The sequence below is a fragment of the Aythya fuligula genome, chromosome 2 (assembly GCF_009819795.1).
Source record: "Aythya fuligula isolate bAytFul2 chromosome 2, bAytFul2.pri, whole genome shotgun sequence".
Lineage (NCBI taxonomy): Eukaryota > Metazoa > Chordata > Aves > Anseriformes > Anatidae > Aythya > Aythya fuligula.
Window position 1 is genome coordinate 83,814,658 of NC_045560.1, and position 25,937 is coordinate 83,840,594.

The 25,937-nt window shown below is 38.2% G+C and overlaps 1 protein-coding gene across 7 annotated transcripts in view; it reads left to right on the plus strand.

Annotated features, from left to right (window-relative positions):
* The window catches only part of CTNND2 (catenin delta 2), a 641,797-nt gene that overhangs the window by 386,263 nt on the left and 229,597 nt on the right, over positions 1-25,937 (plus strand). For all 7 annotated transcript variants that reach the window (XM_032182073.1, XM_032182078.1, XM_032182072.1 and 4 more), the window contains 2 exons: positions 2,723-2,917; positions 21,042-21,294. In XM_032182073.1, coding sequence (XP_032037964.1) covers positions 2,723-2,917; positions 21,042-21,294 — 448 coding nt within the window. The remainder of the gene's footprint in view (positions 1-2,722; positions 2,918-21,041; positions 21,295-25,937) is intronic.

Genomic DNA, 25,937 nt, shown 5'->3' on the forward strand with positions numbered 1-25,937 from the left:
AAGGGTGCTAGTATCTTGTGTTTAAGTACTGATGTCTGATTACTTGGAAATTGTGTATTAAAATTGCTTAGTGAGCCCTGTAGAAAAGTATCAGTTTCTGCCTGAAACTAATTGTGTTCAAGGGACTTGTTTTAAAAAGTGCTTATTTACTTAGAGTAGTTTTATTTTACCATTCCCTGTGAATTAACAAATGTTTAACACAAAAATTACTCAAAGAAACGTGCACAGTAAGTCGTATCAACTTCGAAGCTGCTAAGCTGGATGTCTAAGGAACAATCTCCAAGTTTGTGCGACAAGATGAAGTGTATTACAGGACTGTTACTGAAACGGGTACAAAGAGAAAAATAGTGGTATGGCTCATGTTCTGATAGCCTTAATGTTGGAGATCTGAGTGTTTATGTTTCTGAAATGAAAGTATTTTAATTATCTGTTGAAATCTTTGCCCTCCTGAAATGTAATAGGGAGACTGTGCAAGTTACGTGGGTTTTCCTGTACTGTTTGTCCTTGTCTTGTTTGCTTGAACTGTAATGTGTTCTGGGCAAGAAGTGTCTCTGGTTATACATATGTTTACTGTTTAGTACAACGATGTTCTAGTCCTAGTAGTATGTGCAGTATGCAAATAAACTGCTGTGGTGGATTTTTAAATAGACCAGCATTTAGCAGTTGCAGATTCGGGACTGTCGGTAAGAGTATGGAAGAAGCTGAAATAAGCTCACCTCACCAGAGCTATAAACATAGCATAATGTGTGACAGCAAGTTAATATTTGGGTTATACTGCCACAAAAATCAATGGGAAAAAAATCTTTCAGTTTGCTGTAAGCAAGATTATAAGGAAACCTATTGCTTCAAAGAGATTGTCCATTTTTAAATGGACAAAAGTCGTACCTATAGAAGGAGATATAATTATTCTGCAGCAAGCCTGGCTTGCTGATGCACTGTTGAACCTCTGAAATATTGCCCTCATTTTTTTCCCTATATATTTTCCCTAAATACAGATTGAACCAAGTGCACAGTGAAAGCAGCTCATGCAAAAATTTGGGCGTTATGATAATTGGCTGTATTTTAGGGCACTCTGTGGGTTGCTAGACTTTGGCAGAGCTTTTCTGAGTATCGGTCACAAATGTGCAAGGGTTAAAGAACATTTGAAAATGTGGACCAGAGAGAATTTAATTCTTTAAGAATAATATCAACTTCCTGGATAATTGCAGTCGTTCTAGGTAAAATATGTTGTTCAGGTTCTTGGCAGGTTTTCCAGTAAGGGCAACAACAGAATTAGTTGCAGTAGCGTGCTAATGGCAACTCAGTCTGAAAAATGTTTGAAGGGAAAAATATGCAAATAAGATATTCCACTTAAAACATGCATCTATGTGGAAAACTTTGCAATAAATCCTGAATATGGCACATGCTGATTAGAGAGAAGGAAATAGAAGAAATTATTCTTTTCCTCCAGACAATTTATATTAAGGTTTAAATAATTTTGTGTGTCCTTCTCATTTCTATCCTGCGTTGATATCACACATCACTTTGCTTTGTGTTTTAGAAATATTTAGTGTTTATGTAATGAAACCACTGTCAATGCAATGAATGTGGTAGAGACTTCCAGTAGGCATGCCTACATAACTTGTCTGTGAACAGCACAAGATGAGCTGGTAGAAGCCTGCATCCAGGATTTTAATCTCATAGGATTATCAGAAAGGGATGTGGTAGTTGTATCTCTGATTGCTTTTCTAAATATTTAAATAGCATGCTACCATGTTGTGGAGTAGACCCACCTTTGTCAGGTGTTGCTTGCTTAGTTTCCTACTTCTTCCCTTCAAAATGTGTAATGTTTGTATGCCTTCCCCATGACTATCCTTGGGAATCCTGAAAGCTGACCACGGAACTGAAGTGCCTGTGTTCCTAATAGGACAAAACGATGCAAGTGACAAGACTAATCACAGCTATACAAGTCTCTTTTTTAACGTCATGATAGAAAATACTATTTTTCAACTATTTCTAATAGTTGAAAAACAAAATATTTTAATTCAATTCCAGTCGATCTTGTTATTAGAGAGAGGGGGGAAAAAAAGGCATCGTATCCTTGCAATATTTTTTCCATATGGTGTGTTTAGTTTATTCATCCTCAGAGGATTTAAGTTGTAGAGTCTTAGAAATACGATTGTTTTAAACAGTTGAGGACAGAATGCTGATAAGGCTCAACCATTTTATTGTACTTCCAGTGAATCAGCAAAAAGATCAGCCTTCATACAACTACATCAGCTCATTAGCTTTTATTTCATTTGTAGATATTGAGGTATGGACATAACACTCAAAGCTAGTTCCAACTCTTTCTCTTCTCCCCCATTCCTGATTCTTCTGTGGTTGCCTTTGGACTGAAACATTCATGGATTAGGAACAGCTCCTCCTGCCCATATAACTGTGTAGGACTTTTTTAGCGGTCTTTCGTAATCCCTCTCTCTCTCTCCAATATCCATAGTTCCCTTGAAAAAAAATTAGGTTTTGGAGTAGATAACAGGCAGCTGGATGATGCGACTAAAGCAACCAGAGCTGCTGCTGCCATTGCACGCTGCTGCTTTGTATGTTGAAAACTTTTTTTGGGGGGGAAAAGGGAGTGGTGTTGTTTAATTGCTACCTTCAAGTAAAATTTTCATAAAGTCACATTCTGCATTTGCTACTCTTTTTTCCCCCTATCTCCTAAACGTCTCTTAAATGTCTCTTGCAGCTGGGTCTCGGGCATCTTACAGCAGCCAGCACAGCCACCTTGGCTCCGAGTTAAGGGCACTACAGTCTCCAGAACATCATATAGATCCTATTTACGAAGACAGAGTTTATCAGAAGCCCCCTATGAGGAGTCTCAGCCAGAGTCAGGGGGACCCTCTGCAACCAGCACACACAGGCACATATCGCACTAGTACAGGTAGGTGAATGTAACTTGCATGATTGTCTTTTTATGAGTTCTGTCTTACTCTTTAGTACTATTTCTTCTCTTTCTGATGTGCTTAACAACACACATTGTGTGCATGCCAGTCAAACAAAATACTTTACGCAGATGCAGCTATCAGCAGAACCCTAAAGGTATACACGAAATGTAGAAATGCTTAATGCTGTGTTATGTATACAGTAGGTTAAGCTAATCTAGGGAGGGAGTTTACTTACAAGGAGAGTGTTTTTTATTAATCTTGTGTACTTTATACAAGAGAAATCTGTCATCTCTGAAGAAAATGCTAGGATTTTATTTTTTTTTTTTGCTTGCAAAGATATTCTGTGTGTTGTAAAGAGACTATGAAGTTCTTTCCTCATGAAACTGAAGGACTGTTTATTTGGATTTGAGATGAATAATATGTAAATGATCTTCTTCTCTCCTACAAAGGTTCTCCTAGGTATAGGTACAGACACAAACTTGAACTATGTCACAGAGAAGAGCTGTTAGCATCACTTGATTTATCTGTAAATAGGAATGATTGTCCATGAAGTGCATTGGTGTACAAGTCCTCCTCACAGAATGTCCTCTCAACCAAGTGAAGTGCAGCTGTTTTGGAACCCGCAAATAGATCACAAATCAACAGGGATATTTCTGGTATTTAATGCACAAAATAATTAGAGTATATAAATTCAACAGCCAAAATAGCCTAAAGCAGATGTGGAAAGAACTTGCCTTAGGAATTGCAAGTATTTCTGGTGTCTTATCTTTGCTGCATTGATCAAATAGGGAAGATTCTGTCCATTCTCAAATTACTCTCGTTTTCATCAAGAAAAGGTTACATGTACTTTTTGAAGCAAGAGAGTTTGTTTTCTTATAAAACTTAATTTTCTTTTTTAAAATCTTTCCTCCAAAGGAAAATCTGGTAGTTTTGCATGGCTGAGATTTCTACTGCTTTATGAAAGTTTTGAGTGTTGAGTGTATAAGTGAAAATACTTAACTAAAAAAGATGTCACTCACAGAATTTAAATACCTGTAACAACTTCATACTTTTTGAAGAACACCACGTCCTTCCATTGGAAGAAACTAACATAGTGTATGTTTTGCATAGTCATTTTTGTATGTTTCTATGAAGAAAGGTGACTGTCCTTCCCGTGACTGGGATAAGACATCTGTCTAAATCACAGAGCAGCAGAGGCAGTGATAGTGAGTGAAGCAATGTTCATACTGAGCTTTGATCCTCACATTCCACATGTGACCTTCTATTTCTTATACTAAGCACGCTTTCCCAATCATGCCCTGAAGAGGGTTTCTTGTTTTGCTTGCAGAAGCCTGAAGTAACAGGCTGTCCTGTGGCTGTTATCTTCAGAGCACCTCCATAAGTAAGGAAACCCTATGAACATAAATCACAAGTATAGGGAATGCAACTGGTACACAGGATGTTGTGGGTAATACGTGAAGATGGATTTTCAGAAGGAAAGGGGAAGAGTTGCACGAAGATGCTGATGTGGATAGCAGAAATGGGCCCTGTGAAGGTGATTTTCATTTTTGTTGTCTTTGGGATACAGACTTGAACATTACTCTTGGCTCATTCTGACAGACTGCTCCATCAGTCCAGCTCTGCATTGCACTGATCCTCCCTCACTTGTCCCCTCTGCCCCTATCATCAGGGCATCAAAGAAAGCTAGATACATGCCAAGCTATACGGTGTATTGCTTGGTGTAGATGGATGCTGTCAGTCTTTTTGCACAACCAGCTTGAAGAGCAGTCAATACTCAGAGGGAGTCTTGGGCTCCTTCTTGTTGAGCTCTCAGTCTCCTGCCTCTACCACAAGTGCCTGTAGGAACATACTCCTTCTGCTTCATGCAGAAAAGAGAATGCAAAATTAGTTGAAAGACTTTGGACAATGTCTGATTTTTCTTCTCTTCAGCTGACATTACACATCAGAAATCAAAATTATGCTAATTATACTTGGAAGCCATCTACTTATGCTTCTTTTTTTTTGAAAAGAGAGCTCCTACTGAATTTGAAGCACATTTCTGACTCAGAATGGAAATGCTTTTTTTTTTTTTTTTTTTTTTTTTTAAAAAAAAAAAAAAGACATCACCTCTCTTCTGTGAGCTCTGAAGTAGTTACTACATTCAGGAATGTTTACAGAACTAAGGATAAAGCCTTGATCAGTTTCTCATCCTCTAGGTGAAGCAACAATCAGTGAACAGAACTCTTAAGATTTCTCTGTGGGGTATATGAAATTCACTTTATGAATTTCACAAAAATGTACTATGTACTCACTGTATTTTTGCTTGTGTGTATACTTTTGTATTTTTCATGTATTTCACTAATGAATGAAATGCATAACCATAGTTCTGCAATAAAGGCTAAGTATTGCAGGAGGTATAATAATAATATAGTAATAATAATAAATAATAGGACCTTGCAGAACATAGTCTTTTCCAGCATAATTTCAGGTAGGGGCAGAATGACTTCTTCATCACTTTGAAGCTTAAATTATGACTGGGTGTGTTCCTGTCATGGTGTCTCAGCTAAAAATAATCCTTCAAATTTAACAGCAGTAGCTGCATAGGCTTCTTTGGTTCATAGCTTTTACTAAACAATCACTTTCGGTCTTCAAAGGGTAGTGACTTCTGTCTTATAAAATGTAAACAGCCTAAACTTCTGCACTAAAACTAGCAATAAATGTGAATTCTGGTTTTGAAACGTGAATCCACAAAAGATGTAATTGGAGGGACTACTCCAACATGTGAATATCAAAATAATTTACTTACTGAATAGGAACATAACTTGTATTTGCAACTCAGCCTAATAACACTAATAATTTATGTCAAGACAGGTATGTCACTTATTTTCCTTACAAATCTAAAGACCTTGCTTTACTCATTTAAACCATGAGCTAACAAGAAGTAGAGACAAGCTTATTTGATGGGATGCTTACATGAGCACCACTGGAATTTGAAGAGTGCTATTACTAATAGATAGATTTCCTTACAGTCAGAATGGGTCACAGAATAGGCATTCTTTTGCAAGTTTGCTTAGTTTGTCAAATCAGAAGTTAGGACAAGGGATTTAGTCCTATTTAACTCAATTATTGGAATTTAACTCAAGTTAAACATGAAACAAGTCTAAGCTTGTAAAATCATGCTGTCTTGCAAGTCTGGGGCTTCTGTAACTTCCTTGAAGAGAAAGCAATTTTCCTCAGGTTCTGGACTGTTGGTGTTGACCTACAGTACAGGAATGTGGCTATGACAGTGGTATATTTGTGAGGTCAGTTGCTGTCACCCTTTGGAAGCTGACAGCACTGTGCACGCTTATAGAGACACTTGCCTCTTTAATCAAGGGTCCAATGAAAACAAGCCTTCTTCTATAAAAGGGTGTGATTGCTGGATAAAATTATGAAAAGCTTTGGAAGAGAGGGGTTCCCAGTATACTGTGAGGGATTGGTTGTAATTGGGGGCATCTGTGCTTACTCCGGACCTTCCACAAATTGGGCTTGGAGCATTATCAGTTGAAAAAAGTGATTCTTGTTAAAAGCAAGGGAGGTACTGGTGAACTGTGGATGTGTAAGAGCTAAAAACTTGCACAGTGCTCAAGCTCTGAAGAGTGTTTCTTGGTTTTAGAGGCTATAGGTGAGTATCTTTGTCCTCAACCCCACTTAAGCAGGAAGGAAGGACCGACAATTACACTGGAGGAACGAACCTGTCCTCCTCAGCCCTGTGAAGGACATGCATCTCCCTGGTTCCCAGGAGCCTTGACACCCTTGAAGAAAGCTGAAGTACTGTCTCAGGGTGCACAGACTGTCTCTGCCCCTGGCCCTTGAGGGTCACTGTGGGGAATACCCAGTGGCCCAGCTCTCATCATGGGAAATCCAGCAGCTTTGAATGGTCCTGCAGTCAGCTGGTGTTAGTATTGAGTGCTGGGTGCTCAGACCAGAAGTACAGGTACCTCTCGAAAAAGACAGGGTGTGTAAGGCAGTTGGAGCACCAGTCTGTGCTTTTCAGGGAAGTGGGAGGAAATCGTGGGAGGAGAGAGTAGGCTCTGTGGTTGAACAGGTGCGGCATAGCTGAAGTTAAAAAGGGGACTGCAAAACAAAACATCTGTTGCAAATGAAGTCAAACAGTGGAAGGATAAGCAGTCAAAATTTGCATTGCCTTTGAAGAGTGGCTTGGCACAGGAAGTGAGGGATTTACCACGTGTGGTTTATCTGTCAGGGAGCGCGTGTGCGGCAGGGACATTCCTGCAGCACTTCTTGCTACTGCTTCTGAAGCTGCCTGTCCCTGTGTGCTCCGGCAGCTGCTAGGCTGCCCTACAGCTTCTCCTCTGGCCTCTTCTCCTTCAGATCAGGCCTCCCCGAGCTTGTTCATGCTGGATCTCAGTGCCTCTACCAGCCCGAAGCTGTCTTTTGTTAAAAGCTGTGGCTCCACAAGCTGTTCTGCCTCCTGGGTGCCGTGGTGGAGGATGCTGATCAAAGAGAAGAGGCCTGTGAAATTTGTGATAGCAAGTGCCAAACAGAAACAGGGCTCCTTGTCAGCTGGGTTTCTTGTGTAGAGGGAGGCTGCAGTCAGGAGAGTGCTGTGGTGTTGATGTGGCGAGTCGGAGGGGGTGCTTTTCAGAGGGAAGAGTTATCCGTGGTAGGCTGGTCCTGTGTCTGCTGACAGCGTGTCACGCTTCAGCAGTGGTGACTGGGCAAGAATGTACTTATTACAGATGCTTTCAGTGGTCAGTACACAAGGGACACATGCAGCACAGAGCCACTTTCCTAGCTAACGTTATCTTTTGTCCGTAGAACTATTGCTCTAGTGAGGTAGGGGCGGTGTTTGCTCTTGGAGTCCAGTCTTCTCTTCTGGTGACCTTCCAGAGTGAAATGGGGCACAGACATGTGCCGGGGATCAGACATGCTGCTAGAGGCACAGCAAGAGGATCCATGCCGGTGCCTGCTGCTTCATACCTGGCTTTTGCTGTCCTGGAGGTCAGGCAGTAGCTGAGAGAAGGATTTACAAGCACGATTGGTGTTCCCTTTCTTGTCACTGAGCTGATGGCTTCCTTGCAACATGGCTGGGCTCTTTCTCCCTCCTTGTTCCATCTTACCAAGTATCTGTGGTGAAGATCAGGTCTGTTCAGGACCTAAAGGGAAGGCAGGAGAGGGAGAAGCAAAACCCCTTTTTTGCTGCCCCAGACAGGAACAGGCCTTCCAAAACTGATTGTACTGCCTTTTTTGTGAGAGTGCAGCTTGTTTTGTTGCTTCTGAGTGTGCAAATGGCCTTGAGCTCTTCTCCTTGTTTGAGTTGCACAACCAAAGCAAGGCCATACAACCCCTTCTCTTCAGGGGAGTTGCCTCCCAAGTGTATGGTTTCCACCCACCTCCATCTCTTGGTGCCAGGTCCATGTGCCATTTGTCTCAAGCCCTTGGAGTTTGCCTTCCTATACAAAACATTGCTGCAGTCCCGATCCATTCAAACTTCTTACATACACCACTTGCTGTATGTTTCTTTTACACTTTTTTTTTTTTTAATGCTGGCACAGCTTAGGCTTTCTGTGATTCCCAAAATTTATCTGTTTCTTTTAGCTCCTCTATCTCTTTCAGAAGGAGCACAGCACTACAAAGGATGTATCACTTGACCAATTTCACAAGACTGTATCAATTTCACAAGACTAAATATTTATCTTCGTATGTAATAAAGTATAGGTTATATTTGATATTTTTTTAGAAATCAGCATTATTTCAAGGTGAAGATTCTTTCTAAAATTGCAAAGCAATTTTCTATTATTTGGAAAATTGTCCACATGAAGAAAGTTGATGTCTGTATCCTATAAAACAATGATTTATTCAACTTTTAAGAACAATTAAGCCTACTTTATAGTAATCTTGTGGCATCACAAAGTGATAGCAATTTTTCTGCTGTCATAGATAAACTGTCCTTTAATCATTTTAACTATAAACTTCTAATTTATTTTTATTGCTTATGAAATAGTTTGTAACAGTATTAAGATGATATCTAAAACAAATATAAGAATGTTTCTTAAATTTTGCTTTGAGAGGTGTCTTTGATAGCAATTCACAATACCGTATAGCAACCAGCCCCTTGTAAAGTTGTTGGTTTTAGCCATTTAAAACCACTGAAGTCATATAGTATTTAAATGTGCTGGAAAAAAAACGTGGGAAACTAGCACAGAATTCTAATGTTGAAAGGGGACCATGTAAAAGTGACATTTTGGGAGTCCAATTTTAATGTCATGATGAATTCCACGTAGTGGGCTTGGTTCACAGAAAGTATTTCGACAGCTGCAAGGCCAGCAAACATAGCATCAGTTCTGGGAGTTGGACCTGGAGCTTCAGCCTTGCTCATCACCAGTGACAGGCTTCACAGAGCTGTTGATATCCCAGCCATCCCACAGCCATCTCATTCTTTTCCAGTTTGTGTTAGTATTGCTTCTCCTCATGGAATTGGATTTTAGTTAACAAGTTGTATGACTTAATTCTGTGGACTTCAGACTTGATGAGTAAAATGAATTTTTAGAGAATTAATAGAAGAACAATGTATTGTTCTTCTACAATACATGCAGTGAAGTGTCTTCAAAGTGTTACAGTGTCATTGCTGTAGTTTCACTTCACTTTCAGAATAACATCTAGCTGTTAATGAGAAGCTACCTGTTGCATGCTAATTCCTGTGCTGCAAATATTTAATCTGGAAGTAACAAGGTAACTTTAGTTTCAAAGACATTTTTCTTAATTTGGGGCTTAAAGTTGTCACTTCAGCCAAAAAAGAGCAGTGACATCAGAAACAGTTTTGACTTAACCCATTTAGATTAAACCCTTTGTCTGTTATGCTGCTTCTCAAATCCTTTTTTTTTTTTCTTTTCAGTCCTAAAGTACAACAGTTAGGTTATAAATATCAAACATCATTTACTTCTGCTTAGATTGTGTCTTTTTTCTGGCTGTGGGGCAGGTTTGTTTGTTTGGTTTGGTTTGTCTTTTGCTTTGTCACAAGATGAAGTGATATTCAGTGGCATACTGTGATGCCACAGCTGCAGATTAATTGAGAATCATGCTGGTAAATCACACGGCATGGAGATCTGGCTATAGGACATAATGTTTTCAGGGAAATTAAAAAAGAAAAATTACTCCTACCACTGCATCTCCATTAGTTTGGTAATGTTGTGATAATAGACCTGCATTCCTAACTGACATCCACTTGATGACATTGGTTTGGGGGGAGAATTATAGGAAACAGGTGGGGAACAAATCTTCAGTACGAAGTAAATTGAGCACAGTGATCTGCATAGAGGATAACAAATCACCTCAGAGCAATGGGAAGGTGTAATCCCATTTCATTTGACAGATCCTGGTTGTCTAATGTAGCCTTATCTGTGACTATATTCTTGTATATTTGTTCTAAGGCTTCTTTTCTTCCAGGTATGCTGTATGGTATCTTGTCTGAGAAAGGATTGTTTTTTGTGTTTGTTTTTTTTTTTAATTCCTATTTACAATTTGGAAGGACAATAATGAAAGACATTGCTTTGAATTTCAGTGGTCCCTGTAAAGCTGTGGACAACAGCAGTGGGAGAGGGAGCAAAGTGGCAGGAGATGAAAACTGCAGATCTACCTTTTTAATGTTAGCAATATCCCCCTTAGCGTGGTGAAGCTTTCCTCCAAATAAGGTGCTCATAGCTTTAAAGTATGAAGCCTGTGCTTAAGTTCCATTGAGGAATATCGTACCTATCTGAAGGTACGATACCCAGACTTCACTGTTGCTGAAGGTAGCCCAGACTTCACTGTTGCTCAGAATAGAAACTTGTTAAAATTGTTAGTATTCACAGCCTCCTTCCTCTGTCTCATAAACAGAGTACCTCCAGAGGTTTGTGGTATGCCCTACATATTTTCTAATTTTTCTGTTCTCTTTTTTTCAATAGTGGGATGACTTAAAGCATGTCTGAATGCATCTGAGATGTCCTTTAACTTTTGCCACCCATCGAGGTAGAAGTGTGATTATAAAATTTTGGCCATGTTTTTGAATACAGGGTACGTGCTTCCCTGAGAAATCTCACCTGCCTCTATTGAGAAAATACAGTGGCTACTCTCTGTCAGAAATTGTCTGTATATTTATCACCTGTTTACGCTATAACTGTAGCTTCAGGTAGGTTAAAGCCTGGTCACACTAGACTTCAGGAATATATTATCTCTTATTTACTTCATTGTTGTGCAGGAATAGAAGGCTGTCCTTTATGAAATAAGAAATGATTCAAACACGTTCCATAAATCTCTCTGTAAATACTTGCTGAATGAAAACACAATGCTGTGCCTGAGGTAAATACCCAGTCATGTCTTCAAGAGGGCTAATGCTTTTGTTAAAGGATCATTCTTTCTGCAGCATTGTATTTAAAGCCACTCTTTTAAAAATCACCAGCCCATTATAATTTTTAACTAAAGCTGTATTTTTATTACTTTTGTTAAGACTACCTACTTTTATAGGTAATCTTTTCCTCTCATCGTATTTCAGCATCGTGCATGTAAGGGAGGAGTTTTTACAAGTAGATAAAGGATTCAAAGACAGTTTACACTCTAACGGGTCCATCAACTTTCTAACTATCATTTGCAGAACTTAGGTTAGTATTTTTAAGATGTACTAATTGTGTGGTCTGACACTGGAATACAACTGTGACTAATTTAATAATGAATTATCTCCATATTCCAGAGTCAAAAATGTTAATTAAAATAGCTGAAGTTCATTACTCTGTCCTAAATAATGACTAATAACCATTTTATAACTTGGGATTATTGCATACTTATTAGGAAGAAGTCAAAATCTGAAGGAGAAGACAGGTTTCCACAGTGCGTGGAAATTTTTAATCTGTTGATGTGATACTGTCTTTTTTCTTTTTTTCTTTTTGTTTTTTAACATTTTATGATAATAATTGTGACTTTGGTCCGTGCCTTTGTTTTATGCTGGCTGGCTGGAAAAGAAACTTGTAACAGAGATTTCAAGAGAAAGTGAATTTGGAGGGGAAGCAGAAATTTAGTTGCTTGTCTACACCTAGTGGCACTGTCTCTTTTTTGCTTTGATCAGGTTTTATGATGGTTATGGTCATTATATTCCATGTGCACAAGGTGAAAGAAACCATGTTGTACTACAGAGGGCTAAAGTGATGGATATGTCTTCTGTTGTGCCATTGCTCAGGGTTGAATTTTATCTCCAGTGAGAAAATGGGCGTGATGAATTTTAATATCTCAAAGTCTGAAAAGGCAATTGCTTTCAAGGGCATCAGTAGTTGATATTTTCTCTTTTTAAATGCTCATGTAACAAATGAATTAAACTGCATGTTCTCCCCAAATTGAGGGGTGCAATTCAGAGAGATGAGAAGCGATCTGAGGAAAGATCTTGGCAGAATACCTTTAGCAGCCAAATTGGCATCTGATTATGACATTTATGTGGATGCACCTTTTTTTTTTTTTTTTTTTTGTGCAGAGAAGCATGTCGAAACATGCTAGAAATCTGAAAGTCTGAGAATGCAAGCTGCATGAGTTAGTGGAGATTAAAATCTGTCAGTCTTAAAATTCAGTCAGTTCCTGAAGGTGGAAAGGATTTTTTTTATATTGAAAACTTGAAAAGGTCATGGCTTCTGCCTTTCTTGATTGTAAAAAAAATAAAATAAAATAAAATAAATTAATCTGCATAAATGGTGTCCCCTCAGCAAACTACATGGATCTCAAAATGATGCTTTAGCAATATGTGCTTTTGTGATGCAGATTGTATTATTGTGATGGGCATCCCATAACTTTGGAACCTGATGGTGAAAGATGATTGAGGGGAAGGATACAGATTCTGCAAAGGTTTTGGGTGTGGGGATATGAGGTTAGGCACAGCAGTGAAGCCTTGTAACAGACCTGTCTGAGGAGGAGGCTGTATTCAAGTTTTGACTTTATCAGGTTTCAATGAAGCCTTAAAACATTGTTGCAAATAAAGATTTCATTTTTATGCACCATATTTATTAAATTGAAATACAGATCACTAAGGTACAAATTCCATTAGTATTGCTGTTACTTGAATTATTTTTGTGTCTATTTCTTCATTTTTTTGTTTAGAGGTACAAATATTCTTTCAGATGCCTTTATTCATAAAGTATGTATTCATTGCCATTGCAAACCCAAATGGAAATGGGTGATTTCAGATTGATACTCGTTGATCACATACTTGAAGCCACAAATAAAATGATTACTAATAAAGAAATGCCAAGTCTAAATTGGTGATCAAGAAAATTATTCCATATGCTAAGGGTAAAGCAGTATCAGTGTGCATCTTTCCCCAGTAGAAGGGGGAAGATTAAAAGGGGGAAAAAATAAGTATTTCAAAGGAAAAGTAAGCACAAAAGGGAAACTAAGACACAGTGTGAGAATGTTCAAACTGAAGTGCAACACTATAGACAAAAGAAGCTTTCAGAGCGACTACATATGAGTTGTTCTGTAAACTGAAGAGTAGCTCAGAAGCAGAGCACAATATTTTTTTTCCATAATACAGGAGGAATCAATGAGGAGGATCAGTTTCTAAGCAAAGGAACTTTCAGCCTTGTAACAGCTAATGTCAGATCTGAAAATGCTCTGAGAAAATAAAAATGAAAGGGTTCATCAGTGCAGTATCAGAAACGGCGTGGCCAGCAAGACCAGGGAGGTGATCATCCCTCTGTGCTGTTGAGGCCGCACCTTGAGTGCTGTGTTCAGCTTTGGGCCCCTCACAACAAGAAGGACATCGAGGCCCTGGAGCATGTCCAGAGAAGGGCTACAAAGCTGGTGCAGGGCCTGGAGCACAAGTCCTGTGAGGAGCAGCTGAGGGAGCTGGGGTTGTTTAGTCTGGAGAGGAGGAGGCTCAGGGGAGACCTTATTGCACTCTACAGCTACCTGAAAGGAAGTTGTAATGGAGTGGGGATCAGTCTCTTCTCCCAAACAGTACAACAAGAGGAAATTGCCTCATGTTGTGCCAGGAAAGGTTTAGGTTTGATATTAGGAAAAATTTCTTCACTGGAAAGGTTGTGAGGCATTGGAACAGGCTGCCCAGCGAAGTGGTTGAGTCACCATCCCTGGAGGTCTTCAAAAGACGTATAGATGTGGTGCTCAGGGATGTGGTTTGGTGGTAGGCTTGGCAGTGCTAGGTTAAAGGTTGGACTAGATGATCTTAGAGGTCTTTTCCAACCTAAATGGTTCAATGATTCTAGTAGCAATTTCACTTCTTCAGTCTTCAATGATTATAGACTTTTTTGCATTGAAACAGAATTTATTAAATATGACCATATGCAGAGCACAAATTCATTCCTTGTTTCCTTCACTGAAACCACATTCCTTGATTTTGAGGACGTAAGGAGTTGTTCTTCAGCAAAACAGTGGCATGTAAATACAGAGATGATAAGGAGATAATTTTAAGATTGTGAAATGATCACAATAGCAAATAGGTATTAATTCATCACTGGGACATACAATCACATTGAGTAGGTTTATGATACTTACTTGGCTTAGTAGTTGGCAGCTGCAAGGTTTTAACAAATTTAGTTCTTTTGGAAATATTCATTACATCTCTAATACTGTAGTGCCTAAATAGCTACCTCGGATTTTGAAGGCAGGATAGGAAACCATGAGCAAGTGAAGTTTCCTGTGATATCATCTGGAAGAGGCATGCACGTTACTTTGATAAAAAGCCTTCCTTCTTACCCTGTTGCTGAAAACATCAAATATATAAATAAAATAACCTGAATAGATACTTGCAACAGCACCTAGACACGCTAATTAAAAAAAAAAAAAAAAAAAGTGCAAGCCAGGTATAGCAAGTACCTAAGGGAACTTTAATATGCTTGTGGGTACTTTTTGCAAACTACCATTCTGTCCAGTTTCTATTTCTTTGCTTTATTTTTATATTCCCTGTATTACATGTTATGTTCCCCTAAAAGGAAAGAGCTGGTAGAGCAGAGTATAGCTATTTGCCATGCCCTAGCTGTTGAAGGCACTGAGTTGAGAGTGTTGGAGCTGACTGGAGGGAAGAAGGTTGTTGTCTCCCCTGAGGTACACAGAATATGAGCATCTGGAGATGGTTGGAGCCAGCAGAAAGAATCAGGGAAATATGAATATCTGAGTCTAAAAACTGAATCACAGAATTTCTAGGTTGGAAGAGACCTCAAGATCATCGAGTCCAACCTCTGACCTAACGCTAGCAGTCCCCACTAAACCATATCCCTAAGCTCTACATCTAAATGTCTTTTAAAGACTTCCAGGGATGGTGACTCCACCACTTCCCTGGGCAGCCCGTTCCAATGCCTAACAACCCTTTCGGTAAAGAAGTTCCTCCTAACATCCAACCTAAAACTCCCCTGGTGCAAAGTGCTAAGAGAGGGACAAAAGGTGGAGGTGATAGAGGGAAAGAGGCTTTTGCAATTGGTTCTGTGGAGTTCAATGCAATCCTGGAAGTCCTAAAAGGATGATGTGCTGAGTTGGAGAAAAGAGACTCCTGTGAGGATGCAAGGGGAAAACTTAATTACAGATTCTAATTATTTCTTTTCTGGCTGCAAATAAATATGGAATTTGGAAACTGGAATTTTGATTGCAGGATCAGCAACTAAAGAAGACAACACAGAGAAGAGAGGGATAAGATAATGGAAAACAAAAAAAATAAAAGTTGGAATAATTTGGACTGCCTTTCCTGATTAGAATACAAAATGTTACAAAGCTCCTAAGCTACAGAGGACCTCTGTGCTGTTGATATTTGTATAAGGTCCTGAGTATTTTAAATCTAAATTGGAGCTTTATATCCTGGAATCCTTTAATGCTTTTTTGGTCTTTTCTCATGTTTAAAGTATGAAATTCCTTGTGCAGTTATACTTCTCACAGAGGACATGATAGTGCTTTCATAAAATCTTAACTGTCTTAGAGGGTGTTACTAATATCGACTATAGTATTGTATTTTTTTCCCTCTTTCTCCTGACTGTGTATATCTCTAAAATCTTAAGCTTCCCATGTGGAAAAGTGATTCTTTGTTTTAACTGCTAAGCAAATTTATAACGTATATTGTCATGCATATTGAACGGTGTTAAACTTGAGTACTTGGGATTGCTGACTTGCTTCTGTTTTGCTTGGAATATTATTATTTTTAAAATACTTTTTTTGGGGGAAGGGACACCAAAAATCACCTACACTCAGTTAACGTTTAGAGATAATTGTTTGTATCCCTCAAAGCTGATGAATTCTGTTTCCTAATTTATAGAGAATACACTGTGTTATTTTTACAGTGTATCAGATGGGAAAAGTACCTGCTTTATAAATCTTTCTGTACATTTGCTACCAACAAAAGGCACTGCAATTATATCCTTTTTGAACTCATAGAGGGAAGATGGACATACTTTGCACCAAAGAATGTGATACGGTGGTCCAATTTTTTGAAAAAAAAATCAGTGTTCACATGACAGTAAGCATCAGCATTAACTTCAGGTGCAAATTAGTTCCTAAACAAATAAATAATTCCAAAGTAAGGAATTCAAAATCTATATAAAAGGTACAAGGAGAAGGTGAACATGTGAGCTGAGTACAGAGAAGAAAGTTTTACAAGGTGTTATTTATAAGTCAAACAGTAGCATCAGCCAAGTAATCTTCAGCAAGAAGGTGTAGTAAGATAAATCTCATAAACGAGTTTATCCTTTCTGAAGGTCTGATCCTATATATGTTAACTGAACGAAATTCCCTCTGACTTAGATAGTCTGAACTCCTTAACAGTTCTTACATATATTTGGTCTCCCTAAGATAGCACCACCTAAGGGTGCTGCAATACCCTTCTTGCCTAAATCAGCACATTCTTGATTTTCGGTTTTGCTTGCTTTCCTGAGATGTTACAGATTTGAAAATAACATACATAATCTATAAATGAAGTTCTGAGTTGAGTGTCTCATTAAGAGCCCATGAGAGCACCTAAATTTTCAATGTTAATATAATATGAAACTTGTATATTTTGATACTAAGCAAAAGCTGTAGGAAATGATACAGCACATAGAGGAGCCAGCCTATTTCTGCAGTTAAGAGAACTGTAATATATCAGGTCATCAGAGGATTTTTGCTATAGTTAACAAGGGCTTTTTATTGTCATGGGTGAAAATCTGTAAAAACATATTAAATATTTGTATGGTATCCTCAGTTCTCTGGGGTTATGATTTTCAGTGCTGCAGTAGCGAAGGCTGGAGACAATATGGTACTTCTAAGGCAGCAATGACTTGCCAAGCTAAAACAAAATATTAAAAGCAGTCTTTAGGTGACAAATTGAAATCTCTTTGCTGAGGCTGTAGCTCTGGGTTTGCACAGTTTGAAATGTTCACTTTGGAACTTGTTGGTGAAACCCCTTTTGCAACCCAAAATTCAAATTCTCTTCAAGCATTGTTCTTGTATTGAACTGAAGCTGAAAATAGGATGAATGCATAGGGTTTTACTGGCCTGCTTCTGAGCATGTCATTTATTGTACTCAGTGTCTGCTAATTGTGTGCGGAGCGTGGATGCTCTGGCCTTACTGTCCATGCCAGCTAGCCCCAGGTTTGTAGCATGCGGTGCCCATCCCTGCATGGAGGAGCTGTGCTTTGCAGCTGGGTCTCAGGAACCACTGGGCAAGTTACCTGAGAGTTTCTGAAACTTTTCTTTGTGTGTCATTTAACCACTGAATTTCCATGGAAGCTTTTAAAAAGTGTGGGCTGCAATAACTATTAAAAATGATGTATGGTGACTTAGGAAGAAGAAATAAGCAAGATGAAATAAGGCTTTGAGATTTTTTTTAATTTTTTTTTTATTCCTGATCTTTTGGGACAGTTGAAGACTGAAGAGTTCTCTCTAAAGAAAAGTTGAGATTGAAGGTGTCCACAGCTAGAGTCCTACCTCTTCACAGTCTGGTCACCACTTCTGGTTTTACCTTCAGAGGTATGCAGAGGCAGAATAGGCTCAGGGCAACAGTGTGGTTTGGCCACGTTCCTGCTTTGGCTGGGCCAGGTCCCAGGAAGGCTAGGCTGGCAGCTGGCACGTGTTTCCTGGGGCAGCACTTCTGCTACACCTCCTCTCTTCCCTCCCTTTCCTTGCTGGGGTGAAGCCCTGATCCTTGCCCAAGTAGCATTGCCTCTGGCCGGTGGTGAGCCAGGCCTGGTCCAGGTGTAGCTGTGTGGTTACAGCTGTATCTGACTTTGGTTTGGGATGAGACAAGTCAAATGCAAAAGTTAGGGGAACAGGTAAGTGCTTTCAATTTAAAAATATGTTAATAGGTTGCGTGATCATCTGCAAATGTAGCTGATATGTGAACGCTCTCCAGTCCACTGAATGTGTCTGCGGATTACCCTGTGCTCACTGAAGATTAAATGTCTCTGGGTAATGCAAAAGGACTTCAAAAGGACTTTGTTTTTTTTTGTTGTTGTTGGTTTTTTGTTTTTTGTTTTTTTTTTTTGATAGACATAATAGCTATGATTTTGCTGTTTAAATATCCTAAATCCAAGGGAATTCTCAATAAATGCAGTCTTTGTCGTAGACTGAAGAGCCGTGCTTTGAATAAATATGGCTGCTAAAAGAATTTACTTGAGCAACAGTAATTGCTTGGTAGCATCTTCAGTGCTACTTGAAACCGGTAGCTTTCTTCGGTTTTACTTGAAACTATTCATGTAAAAATGTCTACTAAAACCGAACTCTTTACAGTCTGTGACTCTAATCCAGTTAAATGTAGAAGCTATTCTTGAGTGATTTTTTTCTTTTCCAAATTGATCTACCATTGGCTAAACAAGCTGATATGTGGATGTGCAGCTAAATCATAGATTTGTTTCATTTTCATATTCTAACTCTGGTAGTTTTGTGTTCATTGTGATAAAATTCAAAAGGAAATAAGTCTGTTAGGAAGATAATTTGAGAAATGAATCAGAGTGACTCAAAAAGCACATAGGTGTTAGGGTGACAGCTAGTTTCGGTTCATATAAATACCTATTTTGATAAAAAGACAAACAAAATAGAAAAGTTTTTAAAGAAATTAAAAACAAACACGATTTTCATTGAACTGTCTTGCAAAGGAAAGGAAGGGAAGTAGGTTGGAATATTTCACAAAGCAATCTCCATTACAGTGAGTTCTTGTTTTCAGCATTGTTAGTGTTGGGGTTTTGTGCAATTCCCCATATGATGTTACATGTAACAGTTAACAGGATATTCTGCATATTGCTAAAACTTATAAGTATGCTGTGTCAGTGTACAATTCAGTTTTTGCTTTTTCACTTGAAATCATTTCCAGTATATTCTCTAACTTTTTTTCACTTTTTCTCATAAGGTACCAAACTTTGGGTTTGAATTGTGTATTTTCTGTTAAAAGGTGATGATGTTCTTACGTCTTCATAACATTGAGTTTGGAATGATTTGTGCATGAGATGTTTCAGTATGAATTTTCTTGAACTTGAAATGTGAAATGTTCTTGCATTTTAATTGACGCATTTTTACGAAAAGGTCTCTGTGTCTTTATTACTCATTTCTCGAGGAATTATATACTAGCAATTAAAAACAGTGCTTTTAAAATGTTGCTGAGTATTTATGTCAAGGTAATCCCTCTAATATATGTTTGTAACAAAATTTTAAGATCATACTTATTATCTTAAAGTGCTATACTTGAGAACCACAGGGAAAAAATGAAAAGGCAGAATTTGAATGTTTAATTTGTTTGAAAATTTAAGATGTTCAGGTGTTATAATTTCTGGTCTGTGCCAGCTCAGACAAAAGTGCAATAATTTTATTTTAAGCTCAATGTATTTCATCTGCTGACACTTCAAGATGAAATGCTTAAAGTCCCTTTTGTGGATATATAGTATACTGAAAAATATTTACCATCCTGAAGTGTCAATGTACTTCAGTAAGAAAGGATTGTACCATGTACTATTAATAAGAAAGGATTGGGAAATATTTTATGACAACTTGTCACTTGAATATGCAATTTTGCCTGTGCAGTTCTGTGTATGAATTTGGCCCAGCTAAAACTAATCCTTAGCCAGGCCCACTCCTGCTTGCAAAAGTGCTCTTGTGGTCTTGGGCCAAGGGGAAGTGGGAGCTATGAAGAATTTATTTGCCACTTCAAGGAATCCAAGCCAGCTTTTAATTTGTATTTGTTTCCAGGCCAAAGATCACATGGGTGTTGCTCCTCTAGCACTTACAGTGCAAAGGCATTTGCCGTTAACCAGGCCTTGGTTGAAAAATATTGTGTATTTAATAAGAATCATAAAGGTGACCACATCCTTATTACGCTGTGGCATAACAGGAAGATAATGGGCTCCAAGGGAGATTAGTGAGATTTTTGAGTCGCAAAAGCATTAAGTCAGTGTAAATCTGTAAGTAAGCCGCTCAAACCTGCTAATACAATAATCTCGAACTCAGCGCACAACCATTGCTGGCATTAAGACATCTATGTGGTCACCTCGTACGTGGCTCTTTTTCAGACTCAGGTAGCAGTAGCAGTCCTCTAAGTCTTATTCATGAATTCATGGTGAAATATGAAGAAGGAAAGTATTTAAAAAAAAAAAAAAAGTTACTGAAGTGTGCACAGTAAAAGCCAGGGCAGGCGTCTGGTTTTACCTGTTTCACCGATAGCAGGACTATCAATTTGAGCTGGCCGTGGCTGTCCATTTCCTCTGCCGTAGAGCTGTCCATGGCAATTTGGCCTCCTGAGCCTGATTTGATGTTCCTTCTGCTTCCATCCACCTCTCGAAGGACTAAAAGAGCCTCACTTGGTGGTGTTTGTAAATCCTAGTTTGACTAGTCCCATGCTTTTCTGCACTTGTTCTGTTCCAGGTTAGTGCAAGTAAAACCCCAAGTGAAAAGCACTGTTACGGTCTGTTTAGCTGATGTTAGAGTCCTTCTAGTGCAGGAGTGGCATGTCTTTTAGAAATTCATTTGACAGTTATTTACTTCAATGGTTTTGGAAATGACAATGTTCTTTGTTTGTTTGTTGTTTTTTTTTTTTTTTTTTTCTCATTCTTTTTGAACCCCTGTTTTATATGTGTGTGTTTTTTTTCCTCTGCCTAGACCTGGTTAACCATTTCTGTGAACAGGTCCTCAATTTTTTACTTTGTCCCTACTTTCCTGTCGTAGCCCCATCTTCCCCTGGTGTCGACTCCGTACCCTTACAGCGCACAGGCAGTCAACACGGCACACAGAACGCAACCGCGACCTTCCAGAGGGCCAGCTATGCTGCAGGCCCAGCCTCCAATTACGCAGACCCCTACCGACAGCTGCAGTATTGTCCTTCTGTTGAATCACCATACAGCAAATCTGGGCCAGCCATCCCACCTGAGGGGACCTTGGCTAGGTCACCTTCCATTGATAGCATTCAGAAAGATCCCAGGTGGGTGAAACCTTAATTGTCTACTATTTCTTGTTTGTGCAGAGGTTTGAAATTGCAGTTTGCTTTGTGTCTTTCCGCTACTGAATATCACCACCAAAAATACAACGAGAACAAAAAACGCCACAACCCGAAAACTGATCGTAAGTATAAAATTTTGTTTCTATACCAGTGCTGTTCTAATGCTTTGCCTTGGAAGGCTCTCATGAGCTCTTCTTTGAAACGAAGTGATAGGTGTTGTCTTGGATATGTATATTTAGCCTGCTTTCAAGTACTGGTGCTCCTCGAAGTCTTCTGAGAAGTATTTTATTTTTATTTTTTTCTGAAAATGAAAGCAGTGGTATGACTGTTTTGACTGACCATTTTGGATTGAAGTTTTAAGTCACTCCTTGGGCAGCAGTTGTTACAGTTGTTGGTTTTTCTGCTGTTAGTATTCCTAAAAGCTTCATAAAAGGATATTCTGGTACTAGGCAATGAGGCTGAGTGATGTGAAACAGCCAGTGGTCAGGTTTGTGCTTCACCCTGTGTCTTGTGCAGGCTTCTAATGCTAGTGAGTGGTAGCAGAATGTATGTGCATGTTCATTGAGATACATTCATGTGCCTAGGGAAGGTGCAAGAAGAAACTTTATAGTCTCTTCTGTAGTTTTATAGTTGGCATATGCCAAGCAGGCACACAGGTGGACAGGTTGTAGAGAGTTTTCTGTCAAATTCTTTGAATTCCATGGTAACAGTAATGAAAACGCTGACTACGATCCTTGATGCACTTGGTGATTTTCTTTAATTTTCAGATGGAAAAGAGAACAGGTATTTTTGGTAACTGAAGTTTAAGCCCATCATAAATGTTAATTTATACAAGTTTAGTTTTGTGGGTTTTTTCCCTGTGGCAGATGGTGTGAAGTATTTATTTATTGTTATATGTAATACATGACAAGAGAACCCAAAAATTTGCTCCAGCAAAAATGGTAGAGGTGTTTAACAATTTATAAAGGCTTCTCTTGCTGCATTAAGAATCCAGTATCCACAAACTGATCTCTCTACACGTTTAGCATCATAGAAGTTCTCTCTCCCTCCCCCAAAACCCCAGAGTAGATAAATATTAAGGCACATCAAAAGTATCACATCTCATGACATCCGCAGCTACTACAGAGTTCAACTTCTTGAGAAAACTTCCATCTTCAACATTTTTCATTAGCTTTTGATATTCCTCCAGAAATTTGAAAAAATATGAACCCAATTCCTCCCCATTTTCCCCTTGCCTCAGAACAAGCATTGGTAACCAGAGAGAAGTGGTCTTTTTCTGAAACCTAGATGTTGCAATACATTTGTGTTCCAGAAAATAAAAGCTCATGAAAGAGAAAAAGCTTTGCTTTGTGAATGTCTCATTTTCAAACTTAAAGAAAATTGTTTTAGGAGTGCACTAAACCAGAGGAAAAATTACTGTAATCCATATGAAATGTTCTTAAGAAATGCATGATGTTACTGAAGGCACTATTCCAAATAGACAAGAAAGACATATTTGCAGTATCTCTACAGGTGCTAGATATTATGTCTATTTAAAATAAAAGGTCACCTCTGTTTAATTGCTTTGCTATCACTTTGAAACTGATAGTCAGTTACTGTCTATGAAATGTGCTCGTAAAAGAAGATTTTCTCCTGCAGATTTTTCATTTGGCAGCTTTTTACATTCTTTCTTGTATTGTGACCATTTGTGCGTTCATGAGTATTGATTTCTGTAGGTAAAGTAGCAGCAAGTAGACATCGAGGTATAAATTGAATTTGATAAAATCTTGGAGTCATTAAATACCCTTTTGTTATGATCACAATTAAATGAATTGGGATTTTTCACAATCATTTCTACAAAAGAGGTTTGTGTTACTCTATGGATCAAATGAATGAGATTGTGCATGGTGTCCATCACTTAATTTTGCTGCCCTGCTTGTAAGTGCAGAATAATTCTTACAAAGCACTGTCAGTAATATTACTGCTGATGTTGTATCTTAGTACCCAGAAGCTATAGTCCACCTAGGCAAGCTGCTTTGTGAAACTAGTTGTGGGCCAAAGCAGTTGCTGATATTTCAAAGATTGGAAAGATTGTAAAAAATTGGCAAGTGTGCAGAAAAGAAATAAAAGTGGTCAGAAGACTGTTAATGTTGATTTCTGTGGATAGAGTACAAAATCTTGGATAAATGACAAGCACGGAAAGGAGGGGACAGATGACTTTCCAGATGCTTGAAAAAAATTTAAGGACAGAACTTTATATAGTAGCACTTAAGAGATACAATTATAGGTAGTGGTTTTAATAAGGAAAATGAGAATGTCTCAAATATAAGAACAACTTTCAGTAGCTGTGGCAAGTTTCACTGTATTGTTCAAAATGTTATCACTTACATCTTCAGGCAGAAAGAAACAAGAAACATGTTGGCTGGTAGATGGACTTGAGAAAATGATAAATCTTGAGCTTCTTTACAGAGCTGTTGCTGCCTTTGTGGTTGGTTGGTTGGTTTGTTCCTTTTAAAAAGGTCTTGTTTAGTTGTTGATGAGAGTAGCAAGCATAATTTTCAGACACGAAGCCTACCTGTCCAAACAAGCATTCACTGTCAGAGCAAAGTGCAAGACAAAAGCATATTAACTGCAGTTTTTTGAACAGCATTTGCTGTATGTCAGTCAGTTTAGGATTTAAAAAAAAAAAAAATGCCCAGAAGAGAATATACTTATCTTAACAAGCAATTATGGTTTCTAAAACTGAACGTTGTTTTCTAGACTTCAGTTCAGCTGGGATTTCCATCTGAAGTCCAAGAAAAATGGTTGGCAGGCACTGAAGTAATTGACAATTTTTTCCATTGTTTTCACTGTGTAGTTTGGATTACTAATACTGTCGTTTTACATACATGTTCTGAGCTGACATTTGGCGAATGAAATTTTAGCTCAACATCTGTTCTCCATCATCCAACTGTCATAAAATACAGTGTAATATTCATTAACTTAAACTTTAGGAAAAAACTTTCCAGAAAGTATCAGAATATTTATCAGGTTTGTGGTCGTGGATAATTTTTAAGTTAGGCAGACTGTTAGCTGGTATGAACTGACGTAGTGAAGATTACATGCATCTATACTGGCAGAGAGTCTGATGATTTGTCTTATTTAAAAAGGAAATGAGCCCTCTTTTCTTACCACCTGTCAGAAATAAAACTTATGTGTATGGAAAAAGAGAAGTCAAATATCAAAGACAATGTACAGGTTGATTCTTCAGAGCATCCTTGTATATTTACTTCAGGTCAAAAAAGGAACGGAAATATGCAGTAGAGATGTGATATAAACTGTTTCATGCCATCATTTCCTATATGAAATGTGGCATAGAGAGTGGGTGAGAGCATAACATTTTCTAACTATTGTCTTGCTTTTGTTTCTTATTAAACTGTGAATGAGAGAAGGTGTGAGTATTTTAAAGTATTGGAAATATATGCTTGCTGTATTTTCTGCCCTACATTCATTTAAGAAGGATCAATCTGTCCCTTAGTACCAACAAATTATTTAAGGTTTGTCCATCCCTAGAATTTAGGGCAGCTGGGGAGCCCTAGAAATTCAAATGTTAGTATGCAATTGTCAGTCTATGTACCTTCCAATTTCTACTCAAAAATATGTGTAAATTAAATTGCTTAATTTCTGAGTTTTTGAATTATTACAAAACCATGCGTATGTACCATTCCTGATGAATCATACCAGCTTCATAAGAGGTGAAAAACACATAATTTTCTTATATTTCAGCTAAGTATATACCAATGACATTTTGTAGTAGCAGTAGTTTTGGTTTTGAACTCCATGTGTCTGTTTTGATGGGTTGAGTTGACATGTGTCTTTCACTGTTTTGTGACTCTTCTTTATTCTTTATTCTTACCTATTTTATTTACACTCATATATACACAAATATTTTTTTCCCCTCAGAGGCAAGATGCTGGGTTACAGGAATTTTGTGAAAAATGCTCTGTGAAGGCTATCAAAATGAATTTCAGTGTTCAGATGTTCATTTGCATTATATTGATCTACACTTAACAATATTCCTTCATGGGATCCTCTTTCCCAAGATATGTATTTCAGAGCCCTTAAAACTTTTTCTTCAGGAGAAATGGTCTCATTTGGTGAACGCAGCTGCGAAGTGCAGACTGCAACAATGATTGCATTTTTTGTTTTTAGGGAAAAAGAAAGGAAAGCTAATACCAACAGTAGCAGTGAAATCATGTTGCAACTGCAGAAGTAAAAAAAAAAAAAAAAAAAAAAGTTAAATCCAACTTCTTCTCAGCAGCTCTTGCTTTAGAACTGTCTGGGCATAGGTCAACAAAGTAACGGAGCTTTCCAGGTATTGCATGATTGAGCTGTAATGCCCAGAGACGTTTCTGCTTCATTCTGTGCATTCAGAGCCCACATCCCATTCCGTTACCTCTGCTGGCTGTAATTTTCCTTCTAAGCAGAAAATAGAGGTGCTGGCTGCCTATTTTCTAAACTTTAAAATTGGCTTTCTTTCCACTTATGAAAGGAAATAAATTAGATCAGAACATTCTGTATGGACTGTAAATTTCAAAACTTATCTTGTTGGTATATTTTTCTTTTTCAGTTTTCTTTTTTTCCCAAAAATGTGCTGTTTCCAAAAT